General features: G+C 46.8%; 1 protein-coding gene across 3 annotated transcripts in view; it reads right to left on the bottom strand.

The window, feature by feature from the left end:
• SYT6 (synaptotagmin 6) overlaps positions 1-18918 on the bottom strand; it is a 71795-nt gene extending 52877 nt beyond the window's left edge. For all 3 annotated transcript variants that reach the window (XM_027860410.1, XM_027860411.1, XM_027860412.1), the window contains exons 1-3: positions 18756-18918; positions 8623-8977; positions 5941-6499 (exon numbers count right to left, since the gene is read on the bottom strand). In XM_027860410.1, the coding sequence (XP_027716211.1) occupies positions 5941-6499; positions 8623-8977; positions 18756-18918 (1077 nt within the window). The remainder of the gene's footprint in view (positions 1-5940; positions 6500-8622; positions 8978-18755) is intronic.
• Positions 18919-20878: the final 1960 nt, after the last annotated feature.

Genomic DNA, 20878 nt, shown 5'->3' with positions numbered 1-20878 from the left:
CTGCAAGAGTGAAAAGCAATACTGGAATGATATTTAAAGAATACATTTGACTTCAAAGCAAATCTGCTCTACTTGGCCTTCAAGACTTCTAAACACCATAGCGGCCCCGATTCCCAAAGGCAGCATGGTACAGTCAGAAAAGTGTTGGATTTGAAGGCAGAGGACTTGTGTCCAAATCTCAGTTTTACAATCTCCTGCCTATATGATCTTGGGTAAGTAATTTCATTTTTCTGGGCCTCTGTTTCCTCATTTGGAAATTGATGGGGTTATACTAGATGGTCTCCAATGTCCTTCTCAGCATGAAACCCATGATTCCTACGTCACCTCCCCCCCCATTATTTTATACCATTTTCCAGCATGGCATTTCCATCCAGCCACATTATTCTGCTTGTTACTCTCCATACAGAGTTTATCCATTCTAACTTATTATTTCTGCTTTTCACCAAGCTATATTCCAACACGCCTTCAAAACCTGGCTTGATCCTTGTTGTATCAAGTGCTATGCAATATTTCCTTCAGGAAACCTTCTGTATCAATAGGATTGATTTCAATTTTGATCCCTTCCTTACTTTTACTGGTGTCCTTAGTATTTATACACAACATTTCCAATAAATCATACTGCATTCATTCATTCATTCAAATGCAAAGAGTGTAAGAACAGGAGACCTGGTTTCCAGTCCCAGTTGGGCCACTGACTAGCTGCATGACCTTGGGCAAAGCTCTTAATTTTTTTGACCATTGATTTCCTCATCTATAAAATGGGGACAACCGTACTTGCAATACCTGCCTCAGAGGAATGCTTTGCAAATTGTAAAGTGTCACACAAATGAGTTATTTTTATAAATAGCAGTATTGGTACAAGGAAGAGATCACTGGAATTAAAGTGTGAAGATGTAGGTGTGCATCTTGACCCCAATGATCCTAACTAGCTGGGCATCTTTGCAAATGACTTGACCTTTCTGAATTCGTTTTCTCATCTGAAAGTGGGAATAATCATACCTGTACTTCATGCCTTACAGGTCTGTTTGAGGAATGTGCTTTAGAAACTAGGAAATGGTATCTAATGTAAGCTATTGCTATGGAGTCTTCTCCAGAATGAGAGATAGTGTCAGAAAGATGGAGCTCACATCCCATCTTGACATACATTGGCTGGGGGCCCTGAGCAAGTGATTTAACCTCCTACAGCTCTAGGCACCTCTCTAGGACCATAAGGCAATGATCAGCAGAGGTAGAGGGAATTTACTCTTTGGGAGTACTCTATTCTAATAAAAGCACAAGTCTGTACCAACCTCCTCCCTCCTCAAATGTTACTGAGCATCAATTATGTTGAGAGAGAGAGAGAGAACTATGTGATTCAGTAACAGGGAAAATAAGATTCTACATAGGACATGATCCTTTGGGAATGTCCCAGTTTTGTTGGAACAGTAAGACATAAGTAAATTAATTAGAATATTATATCAGGCAAGATATGATTATTTGCTTACAAAAGAGTGATATAGACCAGTGATGTCAAACTCAAATAGAAACAGCGTCACTAAACTGTCCATAAGGATCTCTGCAGGTCACATACTGATTTAGAAAACCACATATTAACATTATGTTTTATTGTATTTTTATTTATCTTGTTAAATATTTTCTAGTTACATTTTAATCTGGTTTAGGCCGCACTCAGGAATATTGCAGGGCCCCATAATGTGGTGGAGGGCCATATGCTTGACACCTCTGATGTAGATGATATATCTAGAGAAGGGGGTGATGGCAGAGAATAACAGTAAGATGGCCTCAAGGGAGAGGCAAAGGAGAAAAAGAAGGCCATTCTAGGTAAGGGAAACAGTATTAAATAAGGCCTAGAAGTGGGTATGAGCAGTGTGAGCTTGGTGGACTGGACCAGCCTGAGTGGAGCAAAGGGTTTCACCAAGATTAGGTTGGATGCATAGCCTGGTCTTACAACACTGTGGAAGGCTGAGCAGTTTGGGCTTCATCCTGAAGGCACTGGAGTTCTAAGCAGGAAGTGAGATGATATAAATGATACTTTAGGAAGATTAATAATCAGGTGGCACGTGCTACAGGATGAATGGGAGTGGAGAGACACCACAGGCAGGTCCTTCATCTCTATCCATCTCCTCAGTAACTACTCCAGTTTTTTGGGTACTTCATCTATCAATCCTGTAGACAGGCTGACTTGGGCCTTCAGGGCCAGGAGAAAATTGGGATTTCTAAGAGTCAGCACGAATCAAAAAGTTTGCTTGCCCTCTGTGCCCTCCTCCCACTTTCTTTCCCCCAAAAGTGGCAGGGGATATATCTTAAGGCAGGCAAGTTGATCTGTTCTTGGAAGAAGCACCCTCATTCTGCCAGGCTCACTTCAGAATGGTGAAACTGACCAACATTCAGGGAAACACAACAAATCTGGGGAATCATGCCTCACAGGGCAGGCCCAGAGGAGACCCAGGGACCTGACAGTGAAGCAGAATCATTCCTTCAAGATAGGGGCTCAAAACCTTTTTTGTCTTGTAGACCCCTAGGGCAGTCTGGTGAAACCTATGAACACTGTCTCAGAATAATATTTTTAAATGCCGAAAGCAAAGTGTAGTGAATTAAAGATGTAATTGTTTTCCCATCCAAGTTCACAGATGCACTGAAATCTATCTACAGACTCCTTAGGGGAGTTAAGGTTAAGAACTACAATAATAATAATGATAATGATAGCTAACATTTATATAGTGCCTACTATGTGCCAGGTACTGTCCTAAGTGCTTTATAATTATGATCTCCTTTGATCCTCACAACACCTCTGAGAAGTAGGTGCTGTTAATACCCTCCTTTTATAGATGAGGAAGGTGAGGTAGAGGTTAAGTGACTTGCCCAGGGTCATATAGCTAGGAAATATCTAAGGCTGGATTTGAACTCAGGTCTTTCTGACTCCAAGCAAAGAGTTCTACTCCCTGAACCACTGAACTGTGTTGTCCCACCTATCCTGTGAACAAACACTTTCCATTTCCTGGGGTCTAGGACTCCTTAGAGCAGGGTGATTTCTCAGAGACTGAGAAGGCTTAAGATCGTGTCATCCCTGCTGACCGCACAACCTGTCAGGTCCATTTCAGCTCAAGGCTGATGATCCTATGCTCCTGGTGTCTCATCAGGGTGTGGCTATAACCCTGGGTTCTTGGAAGCATAAGACTTCTTATGTGGGCCCAACTTCCTGGTGATGTGGCTAGGCTCTTAGGTCAAGATCTATTTGTTTTTGAAGTCAGAATCACAGAATGTTGGAACTGGAAGGGATCTGAGAGATCATTTATTCTAACCCTGGCATTTTGCAGGTAGGTGGCACTGTGGCTAGAGCACTGGGCCTGGAATCAGGAGACCTGGGTTCAAATTCAGCCTCAGATCGGCTATATGACCCTGGACAAGTCACTTGACTGTCTTTGCCTTAGTTTCCCCATCTATAAAATGAGCTGGAGAAAGAAATGGCAAACCACTTCAGTATCTTTGCCAAGAAAACCCCAAATGAGGTCACAAAGAATTGAATATGACTGAAACTACTGAATATTTTGCAGATGAAGAAACAGAGGCTTAAAATGATGATGATTCTTGCTCAAGATCACCCAGCTAAGTTAGTAACAGAGCAGGGACCTAAGGGTCCTCCAAGTTTAGTTCTCTGTCCACTGCAGGTCTGACTGAAATCCTCTTCCCTCTCCCAAGTCTCCTTCCTGAAGTAGAAGCAGAAAAAGGCAGCCAGGGGTGGGGAACCTGCAGCCTCGGTATCGCCTGCAGCACAAATGCTTGGCCTCCTTGCCTCCTCATTCTGTCCTTGTTTCCACCTCACCTCCTGCCCCTCTGCTGGGGCAGATGCCTGTTGCCTCCTCATGGTTCCTCTCCCCTGAGCATTCTCCTGCATTGTGTGTAAGTAGTGGTTGGGGACAGAGTTTCTCTCCAGGACGTATATAGTCACCATAATGGGTTCTGTCCCTTGAGAGACTGGGAAACAAGAGCAGAAACAGATGTAAACTTCCAAATGATTTATAGACAAGAGCTCCTGGGCTCTGGGCTGACTCTGAATCTGCCATTCCTTTTTCCCTGACTTCCTTGTCCTGCTGCCTGTGCTGTTGGGGATGCAATGTTGGGAAGGCAGGAGGAGCAGGGGTGTTGGGAAGCCACGTATGGCTAGACAGGAGCCCTGGGGTAGAGAGAGTCGTAGGTCTTTGGGAAAGCAAATGGAACACTCCAGGCAAGCAACATGACTCTCTCTCCATCATTGGCAGCTGGTACCAACACTAGCTTCAGAAGTGGTGTGTGTATGTGTGTGCATGTGCATGTGTGCGTGTATGTTTGCATGTGTATGTACATATGTGCATGTGTGAGTGTGTGTGTGTGTGTGTATGTGTGTATAGATAGACGCTGCCCCAGTGTTGCCTCTCGAGGGTAGAAACTGGGACCATCTAGAGATTTATTGGTTTCTTCCCATTTTGTCTCTGTCTCTCTTTGTCTCTGTCTCTCTGTCTGTCTGTCTGTCTCTCACCAACAATTCTTTCCTTTTCCTACCCATTTAGAGTGTGTTTCCCAATTAATCAATCAATAAGCATTTATTAGGCACCAACTACACATCAGGTCCTGTGCTTTATATTGGGAATACTAAGATAACAATAAAAGAATTCCTGCCCTCAAGGAGTTTATAGTCCCCTAGGACCTTCATTCAATATACTTCAGCAATTCAATCCAACTTGCATTTATTGAATATCTTCTATGAAAGAGGAAGGAGCAAGGGTGGAGAGAATTACTCTGCACCAGATGCCAGAGTGACATTGGACAAGGGAGGATCTTGGCTGGCAACCGCTAAAAGAACCCCATCCAAACCTATGTGACTGGAGATGTTCACCCTGCCAGCATATTCAGGTTCTCCATGACACTTAGCTCCAGATACCACTAAACTATAGCAAGGAGGTCCAGCAACACCAATGATACCATATATCACCCACCAACCACCTGTATGTACCACCTGACCTGCACCAAAGGGCTCTGAAGACACAATATACCCCATGCCAAAGGCACTCAGGGACACTTCTCTGCTACACGGAAGAATCTGCCACCAATGGACAGGACTGAGCACATCTGGGAAAAGTAGGCAATTGAAGGCCATAGGGATTAGGACTAAAGCCTCAGGCCTATGACTCTTTGTGGCTAAAAATATTCCACTTGAAACTCCTTCCCCCTCTCTCTTTATTAAGTCATGCCCTTCCTTACCTTCAAAACCCTGTTTGAGTCCAAGTGCCAGAAAGCCTTCTCTGAATAATCTCAACTCATTGGGATCACTTTGCCCCTCCTCAGTCCATATGCATAGAGCTCCTGACAGTTCCACTAGCTACCACAGGTTTTCATGCCATCGTTCCAAATGTAATCCATGAATTTTCATTTGGATTTATCCCTTTTTACTATTAGATCTTACAGCTCACCAAGAGAAGAGACTATGGCTATTCTTTACTATCTTTACTATCTTTACTATCTTTAGCTATATCTTTACTATCTGTTCCAAGCACTTAAAAAAAGGCAGTGTGATCTGTGGGTATTGTTATCTGGTTGACTTCACCCCATCTCTTACTTTTGTTTCTTGGGGTGCATGAATTATACACACCCAGTTTTAAGATGGGAAACCGAGGTGTGGTGGGTAAGAAGAAGTCTCAAAATAGGCAATAAAGGAGGAACAGAGGCACCAGAATTTCTATGACCTAACCTTTTGGCTCTATTTTGATTTCCACAACTTGGAACAAGTTCAGATGACTTTCCCAGAGCTAGCCAGGCACCCATGGGAGGAGTTTCCAATGTCGCCTGTTTCCCCCTCCCTGCTCTGGAGGCTGTCCAACAGACCATAAGAAAAAGGACTGTGTGTTTTCCGAGAGATGCCCACCCTACCCCAAGAAACTGCGGGAATTAGAGATAGGTACTCACGCTGGTGGCATACTGAATGTCCTTCCAGATAGACGTCTCTCGGGACAGGTCAGAGGCCTCAAAGAGGTTGTCCAAGATAACCTCCCCGATCATATCATGGCGGGAAAAGCGGTCAAAGTCGAAGACACTGAGATGGAGCTTCCGGTCAGCCAGCTCCTCGTAAGGAACGGGGAAGTGGAAATTCTCATCAAAGGTGGGATTCAAGGTCTTGCGATGCACGCGGGTCTGCAGCTTGCACTTGCGGTCAGGCAGGAGGTAGATCTTGACGTAGGGGTCCGAGCTGCCGCAGAAGTCCTTAGCAGGGAGGTCAAAGGCCTTCAGGATCCGCACAACCAGGGTCTCGTTCTCGTAGTCGTACTTCAGGCTGAAGTTGATCTTTCCACAAGTCTTGGCAGCCTCGTTCTTGCCTTCCTCATCATCCACAGACTTTTGCTTGTACAGTTCAGGCTTAATGCGGCCAATGCTGGTAGGCTGCTCAGCAGCAGGGGGCAGGTCATTGCCATAGTCCACGCTGGAGACGTGCATCTGCCGGGGCAGGTGGCGCTTAAAGGAGGTGTGCCTGGGAGCAAGCAGGGAAGGGGAAAGAGAGGTCAGGTCTTCATTCAACAAACATTTAAGTACCTATTATGTGCAAGGCACTGAACTAGGTAACAGTAAATACAGAGTTGAAATAAGACAGTTCTTTGCCTTTAGGGATTCATAATTCAACGCATTTAAAATCAATGAGCACATATTATTCATTCACTGTATACACAGTGCTGTGCCAGGTGCTAAGGGAGATAAAAATTTAGATAGGACATGATCACTGCCCTCATGGGATTTACAGTCTAGAAAGGAGATATGACCTCTTCATAAATAACTGAGGCAGCTAGCATAGAGTAGTGGTTAGAGTGTTGGCTCTGAAGTCAGGAAAGCTGAGTTTAAGGTCTGCCTCAGACACTTTACAAGCAAAGTGATCCTAGGTAAACTCATTTAACCACTTTGGGCATCAGTTTTCTTATATGGGGATAATAATAGTTACCTCACAGTGATGTTGTGAAGATAAAATGAGATTATACATATATATACATACATATATAAATAAATTTTAAATATCTATAAAGCATTTTGCAAACATTCAAGTGCTATATAAATGTTAACTATTAGTAATAGTAATAGTACCAAACTGCATAAATGTAAAAGAGAAGTGAAAGAAATATGGTTTTTTGAGGACCAAGGAAGGAAGGCTAACTGAGCAGAATCAGGAAAGTTGTGTGTCAGAAGAGTGCTTGGAATCAGGCCACTTGGGATCTGCTTGACTGTAAAAATTTCTCAGTTTCCTCATCAGTAATATGGGTATAATAATCATTGCACAACCTATCTCAGGCATTGTGAGAAAATGCTTGGGAAATCACAAAGTCCTATAGAAATGCATTTTTCATGGAAGAGATGGCATTTGATTTGGACCTTAGACATTGTGTGAGAATGCAAACAAATGCAAATACTGGGGAGTAGAGAAGGCATTCAGGGATTCGGAACAGCTTGAGCAAAGGTTCAGCAGTAGGAAAACACAGGTAGAGTATGCTGCTAGACAGCACCATAGTGCATAGAGCACTGGGCCTAGAGTCAGGAGATCTGAGTTTAAATAGAGTCCCAGACACTTGTTAGCTGTGTGACCCTGGGCAAAGCCCTATTTGCCTCAGTTCCTTGTCTGTAAAATGGGGGCACACCAGAGAAGGAAATGGCAAACCACTCAAGTGTCTTTGCCAAGAAAAGTCCGTGGGGTCACCGAGAGTCAAACACAACTGAATAACAACAGAGTATGCAGAGATGAATAGCATTGGGTAAGTCTGGAAAGGTAAGGAGGTGCCATATTATGAATATTTGAACTTAATAGGTAGTAGTGAACCACCGAAGTTTTTTTTTGTGCACAGTAATGAGAGCAGATCTATGCAGAAGGAAGGTCAATCTGACAACGGAGTGAAGGATGATTTGGAACTTGGGAGAGGGAGCACATGACAGGGAGATGGGACGACTTATTAGGAGGCTGTTGCAATCATCCAGTTGAGTGATAATGAACCTGCACAACCTATGGGAGATAAGACAATACAAGTAACAGCATGATAAGTAAACAAAAGAGGCACAGCAAATGGCCATGAGAGATTGGAGGAGGAAGAGATATCCCTTTCAGCTGGGGGGAAGAAGCTTCAAGCAGGAGGTAGAACCTGGGTTGGTCCCTGAAACAATGGAAGGTTTTCAACTGGCAGAAATGGGGAGAAGGCACCTGTGGGGGGGGGAGAGCTGTGATTCATGCTAGTTCTAGGGTATGCCAAATGCAAAGACACAGAGGCGAGAGAAGGTGGGATGAGAGTAGGGCTTGAGAGGAGGAACACAACCATGAGTCATCCCCTGACCCTTCTCACTTCTTGGAAGCCCCCACTGATGAACTATTCCAACAATCACAACATTGCCCTCTTGGCCAACCTGCTGGTATATAAGTCAAGTCACTTTCAAAAGTTTATATTTCCATATGGTTAAGGAGAATCATTTTGTCCCATCTCCAAATAAGGTAATATTTGTAAAGCACTTAGCACAGTGCCAGGCACATAGTAGGTGCTTAATAAATGCTTGTTCCCTTCCCCTGCACCTCCACATAGATAAGGGGTAATGTGTCTGTAAGAGGCCGGAAGGCAGACTTCTTACCTGGTGGAGGAGGCTGGCTCTGTGGTCTGCCGTTGCAGCCTCGTGTGACGCATGATGTGCTCTTTAACGGACATCTGCACTTCTGCTGGGATGTCTGGCGACGTGTGGCTGATCTTCACAGCTGCCTCCAGGAAGCCAAGAGTGTTGGGGTCCTTCAGCTTGTCCGCCATCGTGTCTCCGGGGCTGGGGCTGGGGCTCTGGGGGGCCGCCAAGGTAGGGTTAGTGGAAGAGGGGCTGGAGGCCTCCTTGTTCCTCCAGGGTATCCAACACAGCTTCCAAAAGAGAAAGAAAAATACTGCCACCAGGGCCACGCCACACACAATAACTACCACAGCAAGGAGGCTGACGGAGGCGCCTACCAGCAGGGACGGGGCGGGCAGGGGAGACAGAGACAGACAGAAGAGGGGGAAGGAGATGGCAGAGGGGACAAGGGGGTAAGGAGCGACGGGGGAGAGGGATGGCGTTGGCAGGAGAAGTAGGGAGGGAGCACACATGGAGGACAAAGAAAGGAGAAAAGAAAAGAGTGGTCATGAGAAAGCTGCCAGGTCAAAGGAAAAAATGGTTTTCCAGTCAACTCTCAATTTTCCATCATGCGGATTATCACAGAAATGTTTTTGCCCCAGATTAGATTTCCCCCACCACTGGGTATACATCTAGGCTACTTCGTTTCCCTAGTAGCTGGCATACTCTTGAGGAATGAAAAATAAGTTGATAACAGCCTAACAACATGTAGACTCATTGAAAACTTCGATTGAATACTAAACTTCCTCTGTATCACCCGAAGTGCCCAGCCTAGTGCTGGTCATGTGAGAGGCTGAATGCCGTTGACTTGAGTTGAAATGTGCTACTTCAGAGTATGGCATATATTACAAAATAAAAGAGAAGGCCCCCTCTCCTCCCTTTTTTTGGTGGTGGTAGTAGGGATTATCTGCTATTTGAGATTATCACATTGTGGCTTGGCTTCATTCACGGGGATAATTGAGAGTCTTACTGGAAAACCTTCTCATTTAGATGTTACGGCAGGCGGCCTGGGACAGCACCCTAGAGTTACTGCTGACCCATGAAGTCAGGCCAGGTGAATCCCTCCCTCCCTTCCTCCCATCACACCTCTGAAAGAGCCTCCCCCCTACTACTCCCCAAGGAGGGGGCTTGCTGATTAGAGTAAGGGAGAGAATGGAGGTTACCTCCTAGAGACAATATTAACCAAACCACCCATATCACCCCAACATCCAAACCAAGGCATACCCACTATACCTGGGGTAGGTACTGACCCTGGACAGAAAGGAGGAGGAAAAGTGAGTATCGTTTTTTTTCCCAGCCAAACCTCCAGGGAGCATTGGGGCCTTATCAAAGAGCATTGGCCTAGGATTCCTGTTGGAACTCTAGCAAGCATCTACACTTACTCGGGGCCTCCATTTCCTCATCCTTAAAATGAGATTTTAGTAGATTATTGCTATGGTCCCTTTCAGTCCTAATATTCAATGATTCTATGAATCTGAGACAATAAGTGAATACCTAAGGCTCCCTGGGAACAAGTTAAATCAGGCTCCAGGGACCTGAAATGAGCCTTTCTTAGCCCTAAACTTCTTCCCCTGGGATGCCTGGGGCTAACAAAGGACCTTCAGTCTGCAAAGCCCATTGAACAATTCAGAAAACAGGAGTAAAGGTAGGTTTGTACATATGGTGTCATTATGATTGAGAGCACCAAGACAATCATAACACAGCTATTACACAACCCGAAGTCATTATGCGAGAGAAATGATAAAACAACAACACTTGTGCCACAAATTCAGGGAGGGAGAGTAGGGGGTGGGGAGCGCGTTGTATCGGGAGTGCGGAGCTGGGGCAGATCTCCAGAGGAACTGGGATTGGTCCCTCCCCAAAGGTCCCTCCCCAAAGGACAGCCTGGAAAACTGGTTTTCTGGTCCCTTCTAGAAGCCACACTGGGCTCTGCAAACAAAAACCCATCCAACAACAATTCAAGGAAAAAATCAGCTAAAAAGATGTCCTTATTTTAAATAGTTGGGCATTTCTAGATACTTCACATCTGTTCCCTGTTACAGCTGTTCTGGATGTAATCCTTAAGAATATGAGTCACCTTAAAACACAAGGTATTTCGAGGACTTCGTTTCCCTTTGATCACGCCTTCTTTTCTCTGGTAATAATTAGAATTTTAATGTGAATGGGGTGGGGGTGGGCAGGGAATCTACGGAACAGAGTGCATTTAAATGTTCAGTCTGACAAAAACCTGAATCCAGATTAATTGATCTGGGTAGTTGCTATTTTGAATGCTCTCTGAAACGCATAAATCCAGGCTGCTGCTCCCAGGCAATGACTCAAAGCAAGTGGGGTTTGCATGTTAGGAATGATAACCCCAAATTCCATGCTGGTTTTATGCTGACCAGAAGGTGCTTTCTTAGGGAGAACTTCTTCAGGGAGAAAGACTGAAGCTCCCAGATCTCTGCCACAGGCAGGGTTGTTTAGCTCAGCTCAATAGCACAGAGACCAGGGTGATGGATTCAGTTCCTTTCAAGGCATCAGAACTGAAATCCAGGCAGCCTTCACACCATTGCCCCAGGTCACAAGGGGTTTGGGGTGACTGATGGCTCAAAGTGGAGGCGAGGAGGGCATACTGAGTGCTACTGACGCATCCCCCAATGGACCTGCTACAGTTAACTCATTGATAACCATACTCACCTATAGGACACAAGCAAGAAAGATTCCCTCATCCCTCCCTCTACTGTGGGGATATGGGATAAGTAAGAGACACACACACACACACACACACACACACACACACACACACACACACATACACACACACGCTGTTTTTCAAACAACTACCAGGAATCCTCCTGACTATTGAAAGATCCCAAGAGAAAACAATTGATAGATTTGGTATTTGGAATAGGCAGCTCATTTGAATACTTTTTCTGCTATTTATTACCTATGTGACTGCAATCAAGTCATTTAACCTATCTGATCTCATGGAGGAGGTAGAACCTGGTTTGGTCCCTTAATCTGTAAAATGAAGAAGTTGGACTTTAGAAGACCTAAATCGATGATCTTAGGTAGCATAGCATAAGGCCTTTTGGGAAAACTTGTGCTTTCCTTACCTGGGGAGTGGGTGTGGAAAAGAGAACCCCAGAAACTTGAGCTTTCAGGAATTCTACAGGTTGGAATGGATTAGATGACCTCTAAGCTCCCTCCTAGCTCTGAAAGTCCTTGCTTCAGAGTACAAGACCAGAGGGGTAGAAGGAAGAGTTCTCGCCTAGGAATCAGGAGACTTCCAGCACCAGTTCTGCCATTAGCTGGCTGTATGACCTTAGATGAGTCACCCTACCACTATGGGCCACAGTTTTCTCATAAGTCAAAGTGACGGGATTGAATGTAGAACATCCAAACCTAAGCCAGAAACTTAGACATAGGAAAGACGGCCTTGTGGATTATCCTTGGCGCTGTGATCCTTGTGGATCCAGTGGCTGATAGTCTGCATAAGGGATGGCCCTGAGAATCTCTGAAATACGTATCAACTCTAATTTTGTGATTCTGTGAGCTGACACTGTTCTGGGCTCTGTTCCTGGCTCAAAATCTGGTGGAGAAGATCCCCTCCACTTAGCACATTTTCAGTATACCAGGACCCTCAATAGAATCTGCTGGACCCCTCGTTTCACTACTGTTTGCCTGGAAAGGAGCTAATTCCTCCAAAGGTTATCAGTCCAACATCTCCTTGCCATTTACAGCAATCCCACCAAGACCAGGGTGATGGCTGTCTTATGACAATGTCTAGGGCCTTTCCTTTCTTTCTGAAATTACAACAGTTATTAATTAGCAGGCAAAGCCTTATCTCTCATATTGACGCCTCATTCCCCAGACACTGCGGACCAGATCCCTACCCTGGCCCCACCTCTTGGTGTTCAGTTTCATCATTGCTCTTATCTCTGGCTATTGTTACCATTTTTCTAAACTGGCTTCCATGTCAGGAAAATCCATTTTGTTACAGTAATAGGCATCCCTGCTAACAGATTGTAATTGAAAAGATAAACCAGGGAGAGGAAGCAAAGGAAGGCCCTTTTCTTTGCCTTACTCCAGTAGCAGGGTGGGCTTGGCATCAGGGTCTGTCTAGAGCTTCTGGGAGACTCTTAGAGACAGACCCCACTCAAACACTACAGAGAGAGAGTTAATGCTGCCTCTGATGAGCAGTGCTCAATACAGACAGAGATGCCTAGAGATGGAAGTCAACTCAGAGACAACAGTTAGATACAGATAATGAGCAAAGAACCAGAAATCTCCAGAGCTAGAGATGGAGATCCAGGCACAGAGTTGAGAGACACAGAGTGGCAAAGACAGAATAGCCAGAGACATAGAGAAATAAATGAGACGCCGAAAGGCAGAGACTCAAAAGGCAGGGACCCGCAGATGCAGAAACATAGATACTAACAAAGAGACAAAAAAAGACAGAGATCTTGGATGTTTTCAGAGAACAGTTCAGGTCCACAGTGGAAAGAAACTTGGACCAATACTGTATAACTGTGCCCTCTGCCAGCCCAGGAGGCAGAGATAAGCCAAGAATTAAAGGCTAGGAGCAAGAGGAGGTCAGAGAATAAAAATTAATTCCCTGAAGCTCACAGAATCTTTCCAGGGTGGATGACCTCCATGCCCCAAACTCTGAAGCCCTTCCATTGAATGAGTCCACTTTCAGTTCCTTCTCTCCTCTGGGCAAGTGAAGAGGCTGAAAATCAGATCACAGACCACTAGGTAATTGGCAAATGCCCTCTAGAATGGGCCAACCCTGGTTGCTTCTGAAAAGCAAGGGTGTATGTATGTGTGTGTGTGCACATGTGTGTGTCCCTATATGAAGGGACAGAAGAGAGCAGTAGTGTTTGGAAGAGCAGGGTTGGGGAGAGGGAGTTGTCTTATTCTGAGGCTCCCAGATTCAGCTCATTAATAAAATGGCCCATTTGGCTTGCAAATTCATTAGGAGAACCCAGTGCAATTAAAATTCAGGGTTTTGGGGGTTGAGGGTTTGCTCTCTTTTACTTCTTCCAGGGATCCAGGCCCGAGCTACCAATGGGGATAATTAGCAGAGTCCAAACAGAGAAGGGATGAAGGTTCCCCAATGCAGCTATGATGAGAGAAGACAATAGTGGGCTAATTACTGAAACACTGAGCTTTATGACTACATGCCTGCTCTCACCCTCATTAAGGGGATTCATAGACAAATAGGAGAGTAATGTGAGGAGTTATATTTAATAGAGCTCTGGTTGTAATTTAGCAATTATTAGTATTATTATTTTGGCAGATTGCAACAAAAAGCTTTCTGTCAGCTCAGCTGTTTCTTGTAGCCCTAAAGTTGGGGATCAAAGGGAGCGGCAGGCAAAGAGTGTGATTGAGAAACTGGAGGGGGAGAAAGTAAAAAAGGAAGAAAGAAAGAAAGAAAGGAAGGAAGGAAGGAGGGAAGGAAGAAAGGAAGGGAGGGAGGGAGGAAAGAAAGAAAAGAGAAAGAAGAAGAAAGAAAGAAGAGAAATATGGAGGCAGGTAGATGGCATAGCGAATAGAGCACTAGATCCGGATCCAGGAAGACCTGAGTTTCAATCCTGCCTCAGATATATACTAGCTGTGTGACCTTGGGCAAGTCACTTAACCTTTCTGTCTCAGTTTCCTCATCTGTAAAAGGGGGACAACAATGGCATCTACCTCATTGGCTAGTTGTGAGGATCAAATGAAATAATACATGTAAAACACTATTTAATGCTAGCCATTATTAAAAAGAGAAGGAAACATGGAAAGACAGTGAAAGAATGTCCCTCTCCACTTGCAATTGACATCAGTGAGAAAAGAGAAGCCTGTGTGGGTCTCTGGACAAGATATCGAGTAAAGATTTACCTTCAGAAGCCACTAAGTCATAGGGTGGAAGTTTACATCAGGAAACCAAGAGCTAAAGGTTGGACCTCCATGTCTTTCCTCCTCCAAAGGCTCCTTAATTTAATTCCTAACCAGAAGAAAATGCATTCCTAAGAGCCTGCCTCTTTTTGAGGCAGGACCAGATGGAACTTTGGGTCTGCTCCTCCTGTGACCATATCTTAGTGATCACCTTGGCATGTGACATCAACCCTAAAAGGTTCTGTCCCAACCCCTAACTATAAACAGCAGCCCAACCGACCCTCTGTGGATGGGGAAGAGGGAAGGAAATTAAAGACTTAGTTCTGCAACAGGGCATTCTTAGCCTGACATGCCTTGTTCTAAAGCAGGGGTTCTTAATCTGGCATCTGTAAACTTTTTTTAAAAAATTATTTTAACCATTTCAACATAATTGGTTGCCTTTGTAATTCCATGTCTTATTTTATGCTCATGACACAACAAAGGTTAAGAACCAGGGCCTTGAAGTTTCTACCACCTCTATGGGGAGAACAGAGCTTTTAGTCTCAGAAGACTAGGTGTTCTAGAACATACCACTATCAGGTTATGGGTTCTAGATTCTGCAAAACAAAGCTCCTTCTCGAGTGGAAACATCACTCTTCCAGGTTCTCTAGGTTCCTGGCACTGGATCTCTTCTCCTAATTCTTCAAGGAGCTATGATTTCATAATCCTGGGCTGTTTCTCTATAAAGCAGATGACAACCCCTCTCCAGATTAACAGTTTTAGAGAGCTGCTGGAGCCAAAAAAAATCCACATCGTATGCCCAGTCTGAATTTAGGCTGACTGGTCCTTAAGCAATAGACAGTCTGTCACTAGAGTGGTACTGGATGAATCCTTTTCAGCTTAGTAAAATCTGCCAAAGTTTGTGTTCACCTTTGTGAACCTCAGGTCTCTTCCGTGCCATATGAGGCATGTGAATGGGACTTACAGAGGTCTCTACTTCCAGAAGGTAAAATTTCTGTAAGACACTGACAGAACTTCTGGTCATAAAGTTATGGAAATAGGGATGTGAGGTTTTTGTTTTTTTTTTTAATGAAATTGTTTTGCATGCAATTTGCCATCACCAGCTAGGAAAGCTTCTATGTTAGAAAGGGCCAAGTTCAAAGACAGGGAGGTGAATAAGAAGTTATTTCTGGAGTCATTAGACAAATGAACAAAAATCACATTCTACTCATTACCACCAGCAGCTACTACCAAGTCCCAATCTGTTCTCTCTGATGGACACCAAAACAGACTCAGGACTAAAGAACCAGAGAAAATAAGAAGTGGGAAGAGATTTTGAGATGGAAAGCCAAGCCCTAATCAAAATTGCAAAGCTATGCCCTAATCAAGCCCCCTCCCTCAGTCCCCCAGCTCTGCCTGGGGCTGTCAGTGACTCAGCAGAGCTAAAGTTACCCTCAAGGGGAGAACTCAAACTTGCTTTCTGAATCAGCCAGGAGAACAATCCAGATTCACCTTCAAAACCTCCCCCAAGTATTCACCCTTATCCCCACCCACCCTATTAGTTTAGGTCTCAGTTATCTAGACAACAGGGTGCTCTCCCTTTAAAGGCCTCCAGGGCAGAGCTACCATAAAGGATGCATCAGTGACTCCTCCATCCCATCTCCCATCCTCTGACTGTCAGCAAACTTTAACTCACATCCATCCCTCTGGCTGCTGCTAGCTCAGCTGCAACCCTCAGTGGATATGGAGGGCTGGTCTTTCTCCGCTGTAGAAAAATGGAAATCAGTCATCCCTCAGCCTCCCCTCTCTGAGGAGGGTCAGTGAGAGGAAACAAGGTTCCAGAGGATGACAGGTGGCTTTGTGGAACAGGCCTCAAAAGGAGAATGATTTTGAGAGAAAGCCTGCGATTGGAGGATTGGGAGGGAGGTACTGAGCGATTGTAGAACTGGTGGAGGAAATTGGAAGAATTTCAGGATGTATTTATTTGTAGGATGGGGGTCTCCAATCCAAGGTGTCTCTTTGGGCAGCATGCAAACTCTATCTACAAGCAATATGGAATTGCCGGGTTCGAAGGGACAGGGTCCCAAGAGATTAGAGACAGGACATGAAGAAATATAGTGAAAAGAGAGCGGGCTTTGAACTGAGAAGACTTGGGTTCAAATCCTTCCCCCGTCACTTACAACCTATGTGACCTTAGGCAAGTCACTCAACTTCTCTGGGCCTCAGTTTCCTCATCTGCAAAATAAGAAGGTTGGGCTAGATGTCTTCTAAGGTCCTTTCCAGTTTTAAGTTTATGATTCTCTGATGCTATATGATTCCATATGCTATACCATAATAGCCATCAGTATCACCATCACCTAAAAAGCATACATTGTCTCGTCTGACCATCCAGCTTTACTTTATTTATTGTCTAGAAGTTCTGTCTAACAGTTCCTTCTGCAGCAGTATCAACCCATTAATTAAAGATTCAGTAGATATGGAGAACAGCGCCCCCTTCCACCCATCGGGACTGAACTAAGCTTGAGTTGACCCAAATTTCAGACGCAGCACCCCCTCCCAGGACCGAGTGAGTGATCCCAGCTCTCAGCCCCCGGGTCCTTTTGGATTTCTCACCTTTGACTCAGAGGAGCAGAGACAAGAAATAAATGCCCAGGCTTCCACTCTTAGCTAGCACAGAGTAGAAACCCACCTTCGCCCTCTGCTACCGAGGACGGGGCTAGGGGTTCTTAGCTTCAATTTCTCCAAGGGTGGGGGATGGGAGAGGGGGAGCGTGCGAATTAAATTCCAGCTTCTCTCTCTTTCCCCCTGCCCCACTAACTGACTTGCACCTACCTACTAGCACCGTGTAGAAAGACACTCACGCTGGCGAGGCCTTGAGAGATTTCTCTCAGTGCTCTACAATGACCCCCATCCTTCCAGGGACTTAGGAGAGGGAGATGGGGGTTAGGGAGCTGAGACAGACCCCAGTCTCCCTTTCATCTGCGTAGAATTTCCCGACACCACCTCCCAGCCGACCCCAGTTCCCTACTGAGAGTTTTCGGCTCCTCGCAGGTGGGGGGTCGACCTCGAATCTCCTCGCCCCCTCCGAGTCCTCCCACCTTAGTCTTATACCCTGCTGAGCTGCCTCCCCACCAGATGTTGGAATCCGGACAAAGAATCAACATCTGCAGACCAAGGACTGAGAGAATGGGGGGGGGGGTGACTGCAGGAAGCTCATCAGGTCCTCAGAAACCCAGGTAAACGTCCCCCTCCTACTCTAGACCTAGTACTTCCCCCGCAACCTCTGGCATCACAAAGTCCCCCATGGTGTCTAGATTGCCCAAATGCTCACTGTCGCGACTCCGCCGAGCCATTGCGGCCGCGCGCCGGGCCCCAGCGTAGGGGCTCCGGGCTCGGGACTCACCCGGCTCGGATTCCCGCTTTGGCTCCGCAGCCTCTCTGGGGCCGGCTCTGGGTGTCGGGTCCTGGGGGCTACTGGAACTAAGGCGCCCGGTTCGGAAAGTCAGAGAGGCACCGGCTCAGTTCCCACACCGGCCCCGAGTCCGAGTGAGTCACGGAGAGAGCGCGAGCGAGTTATAGAGGTGGTGGTGGTGGTGGTAGGGGGTGGGACGGGGACGCGGAGACACTCTCCCCCCTCCTCTTCCTCCGCCCCCCCGCGGGGACAGAGAAATAGACAGAGCCGGAGAGAGGCATTGGTACACAAAACCCGAAATCGAGACAGAGAGTCAACGCAAGTTTCTTGCTACCATACGGGGGAGGGGGGGGGCGGCTAGTCGCACCTCCCGGGAGACAGAGATGTAGAAATAGAGACAGAGATACAAACCTCTCTACCACTGGGAAGGTGTGTCATCTCTTCCCCTGACCTTTCCCTGGGTATTTTGCCTTCTCTTTGTGGGAAGAGAATCTCCCCATCCTACCAAGGGAGGAAACTGAGGCACAAAGGGACTGCTGTTCCCCAGAGTTGCAAAGGGTCCCCGAACTAAACCCAAGAGTCTGGCTCCACACTAGGGGCTTTCCGAGTCGCACTCTGAGGAAAGACACCCCCTCCACTACCACCAGCTCCACTCCCCAGCACCCTTTTTCCTGACACTGGCAAGATCCGAATCCAGAGCACGGCACTAAAGGAATGGATGGGAAGAAAGGTCTGCTCCTTCCCCTTCAATCTAAGCTTTGCTCTTAGGGAAGGGAAGGGTATCAGAAAGAGAGGCTCCGGATTAGGAAGAGGAGTTGTGGCAGGGATAGGTGGGGAGGGCCAAGGGTCCCCCAGTTACCTGTATCAGCAGAACTCGGACTCCGCTCCGGGGGCTGCAGCTCAAAACTCCGACAAGTCTCCAAGTCCAGACCCTGGGGGGGCGGCTGCCCCTGACATAGCGAGGCCAGGATTCCCAGCGCCGCCTGGCACCTCTCCTCCTCGGACCCCCCCACTCTGCTCATGCCCCGGACCCTCCCCCCTTCCCTGTTTAGTGCACTGTGGGTTAGTCCCGTCCCGCCCAGCTCCCTGCAGCTGCTCCAGGTCCCTAGCTGCTGTCGGGCTGGGGCGGGACAGGGCGGGTCCTCTAGAAGACCCTCCCCCAAACAGCCCCAGGCCAGTCACCGCACTTACATTTCCCAGGCTAGGCTTTTAACCACTTCTCTACGGGGTCTCCGCCCCTCAGGGAAATACAGACACCATAGAGAAATTCAGTTCCCACTTGTCAGCACCCTCTTTACGTTTAGTGTCTGGTTAGATCCTGGTCCGAGTACTGTGTCATTGGCGATTGGGTTGGAAAGAGGCAGAGCCTGGTGCCATGGAGGCTGAAGAAGAAAAAATAAAGGGTGATTGAGCCCAAGACTAGTAAGATCCTACGGGCATGTCTTCCCAAGAAAGGAACCCATGGTTCCCAGGTTTCAAAAAGGGTAGAATTGAGGGTGGGGCTCGGACCGCTGAGCGAAAGAAGTTGGTTAAACTTGCAGTATTTTTTTTTAATAAAGAGGGAAGTCTATCATAACCCCAGGACTGTGGACCGAGGGGAGGGAGTGGGGTTCAGGGGCTTTTAGAGCCCCGCAATACGCTGGTCGCGTCACCCACTCGTTGTTATGGAGACAGAAGGCATCGGCTGTCTCTCTCCATGGCAACGTGAGGGAAAAGTTTCAGGAGAAATGGGGAAGGGGGGGGACGACACTTCACCGGGTCATCCTTTTTCAAGTCCGTCCCCCTCCCTCGGCATCGAATCGCACCTCATTTCCCATGTATCTTCGGGAAGCTTTACCATACAAATTGAAATGGACCGAAAATATAACCGTAGGACTTGAGGTTAGACAAAACGAAGAACTTCCCTGCAGTGTGAAGTGTGAGATAAAGCATCAGCCAGGGAGCCTGAATGAGTCTAGGACGTTTCCACCCACCTGCCCCCTTCCCCTCTTTCTGGAGATAGATCTCTCAGTTCTGGAGAGATCTACTCTGCGGCTGCCTGACGGTTATGGGTTAGGGGAGGAGCCACTCTGTCCAGAGACAGGGGCACGGATGAGCCGTGGTGCGAATCTCTTCCTCAGTAGAGTACGATCCATTTTCTCGGAGTGGAAGCGAGATCCTGTGCCTGGCATTTGAGCCATGGCCTCCACTTCCTTTCCTAGCGGTTGAAAGTCATTCTTTGGCGGTAGCATCCGGAAGCCACGGGTTGGCTTGTTCCCGGGCTGGTTGGGGGAGGAGGGTCTTTACTTCTAATTAACACACTAATTGGAAGTGGCTCGGGCTGTGACTCACGTTCCGGAGCTTTGAGATTCTCGGCGAGGGCTTTTGGCGGTAACAACTGCACGCGCCATCTGTGAGCCCCTTCATCCCCCACCCCACCCCCATCCCAGGCAGACCCTTTTGAAGTGCAGGCTCCCCTCTGTCCCTCCTCCCATCACCATCATAGTCCCCCATATCCCAGCGGGGTATGCAGTCCCATCATTGGGGGAAATAGTTGGGCTGCAAGGACCAGAGAAAAAGACTTCATGTGGCTCTCGAGGTTTCCTGGTCCTCACCCAACCCGGGCCCCACCTCTGTCCAAGGTGCTGATGATCTCTCTCTGTCTGTCTCTTTATGTCTCTGTCTCTGTCTCTGTCTGTCTGTCTGTCTGTCTGTCTGTCTCTCTCTCTCTCTCTCTCTCTCTCTCTCTCTCGTGTGTGTGTGTGTGTGTGTGTGTGTGTAAGGATAGCATGGAGCTGAGTTCACAATGTGATTTGACTAGCTAGGTAAATGATGACTGTGAAGGGACTGCACTTCTGCCTTGGTCTTTAAGCAGGGATGTTAGTGGGGCGGGGGGATGTTGGAGTGCAAGGAATGATGTGGAGGAAATTGAGAAACTAAAGAGAGGTGGTCGTTGCCGGTAGGTTGTCAACTGTAACACACTCTGAAATAAAGGAAGTCTTC

Source organism: Vombatus ursinus, unplaced genomic scaffold, assembly GCF_900497805.2.
Source record: "Vombatus ursinus unplaced genomic scaffold, bare-nosed wombat genome assembly UNPS02014179.1, whole genome shotgun sequence".
NCBI classification, from domain to species: Eukaryota; Metazoa; Chordata; class Mammalia; order Diprotodontia; family Vombatidae; genus Vombatus; species Vombatus ursinus.
The sequence above is the reverse complement of the archived record's forward strand: the minus strand, read 5'-3'. Positions and strand labels throughout refer to the sequence as shown.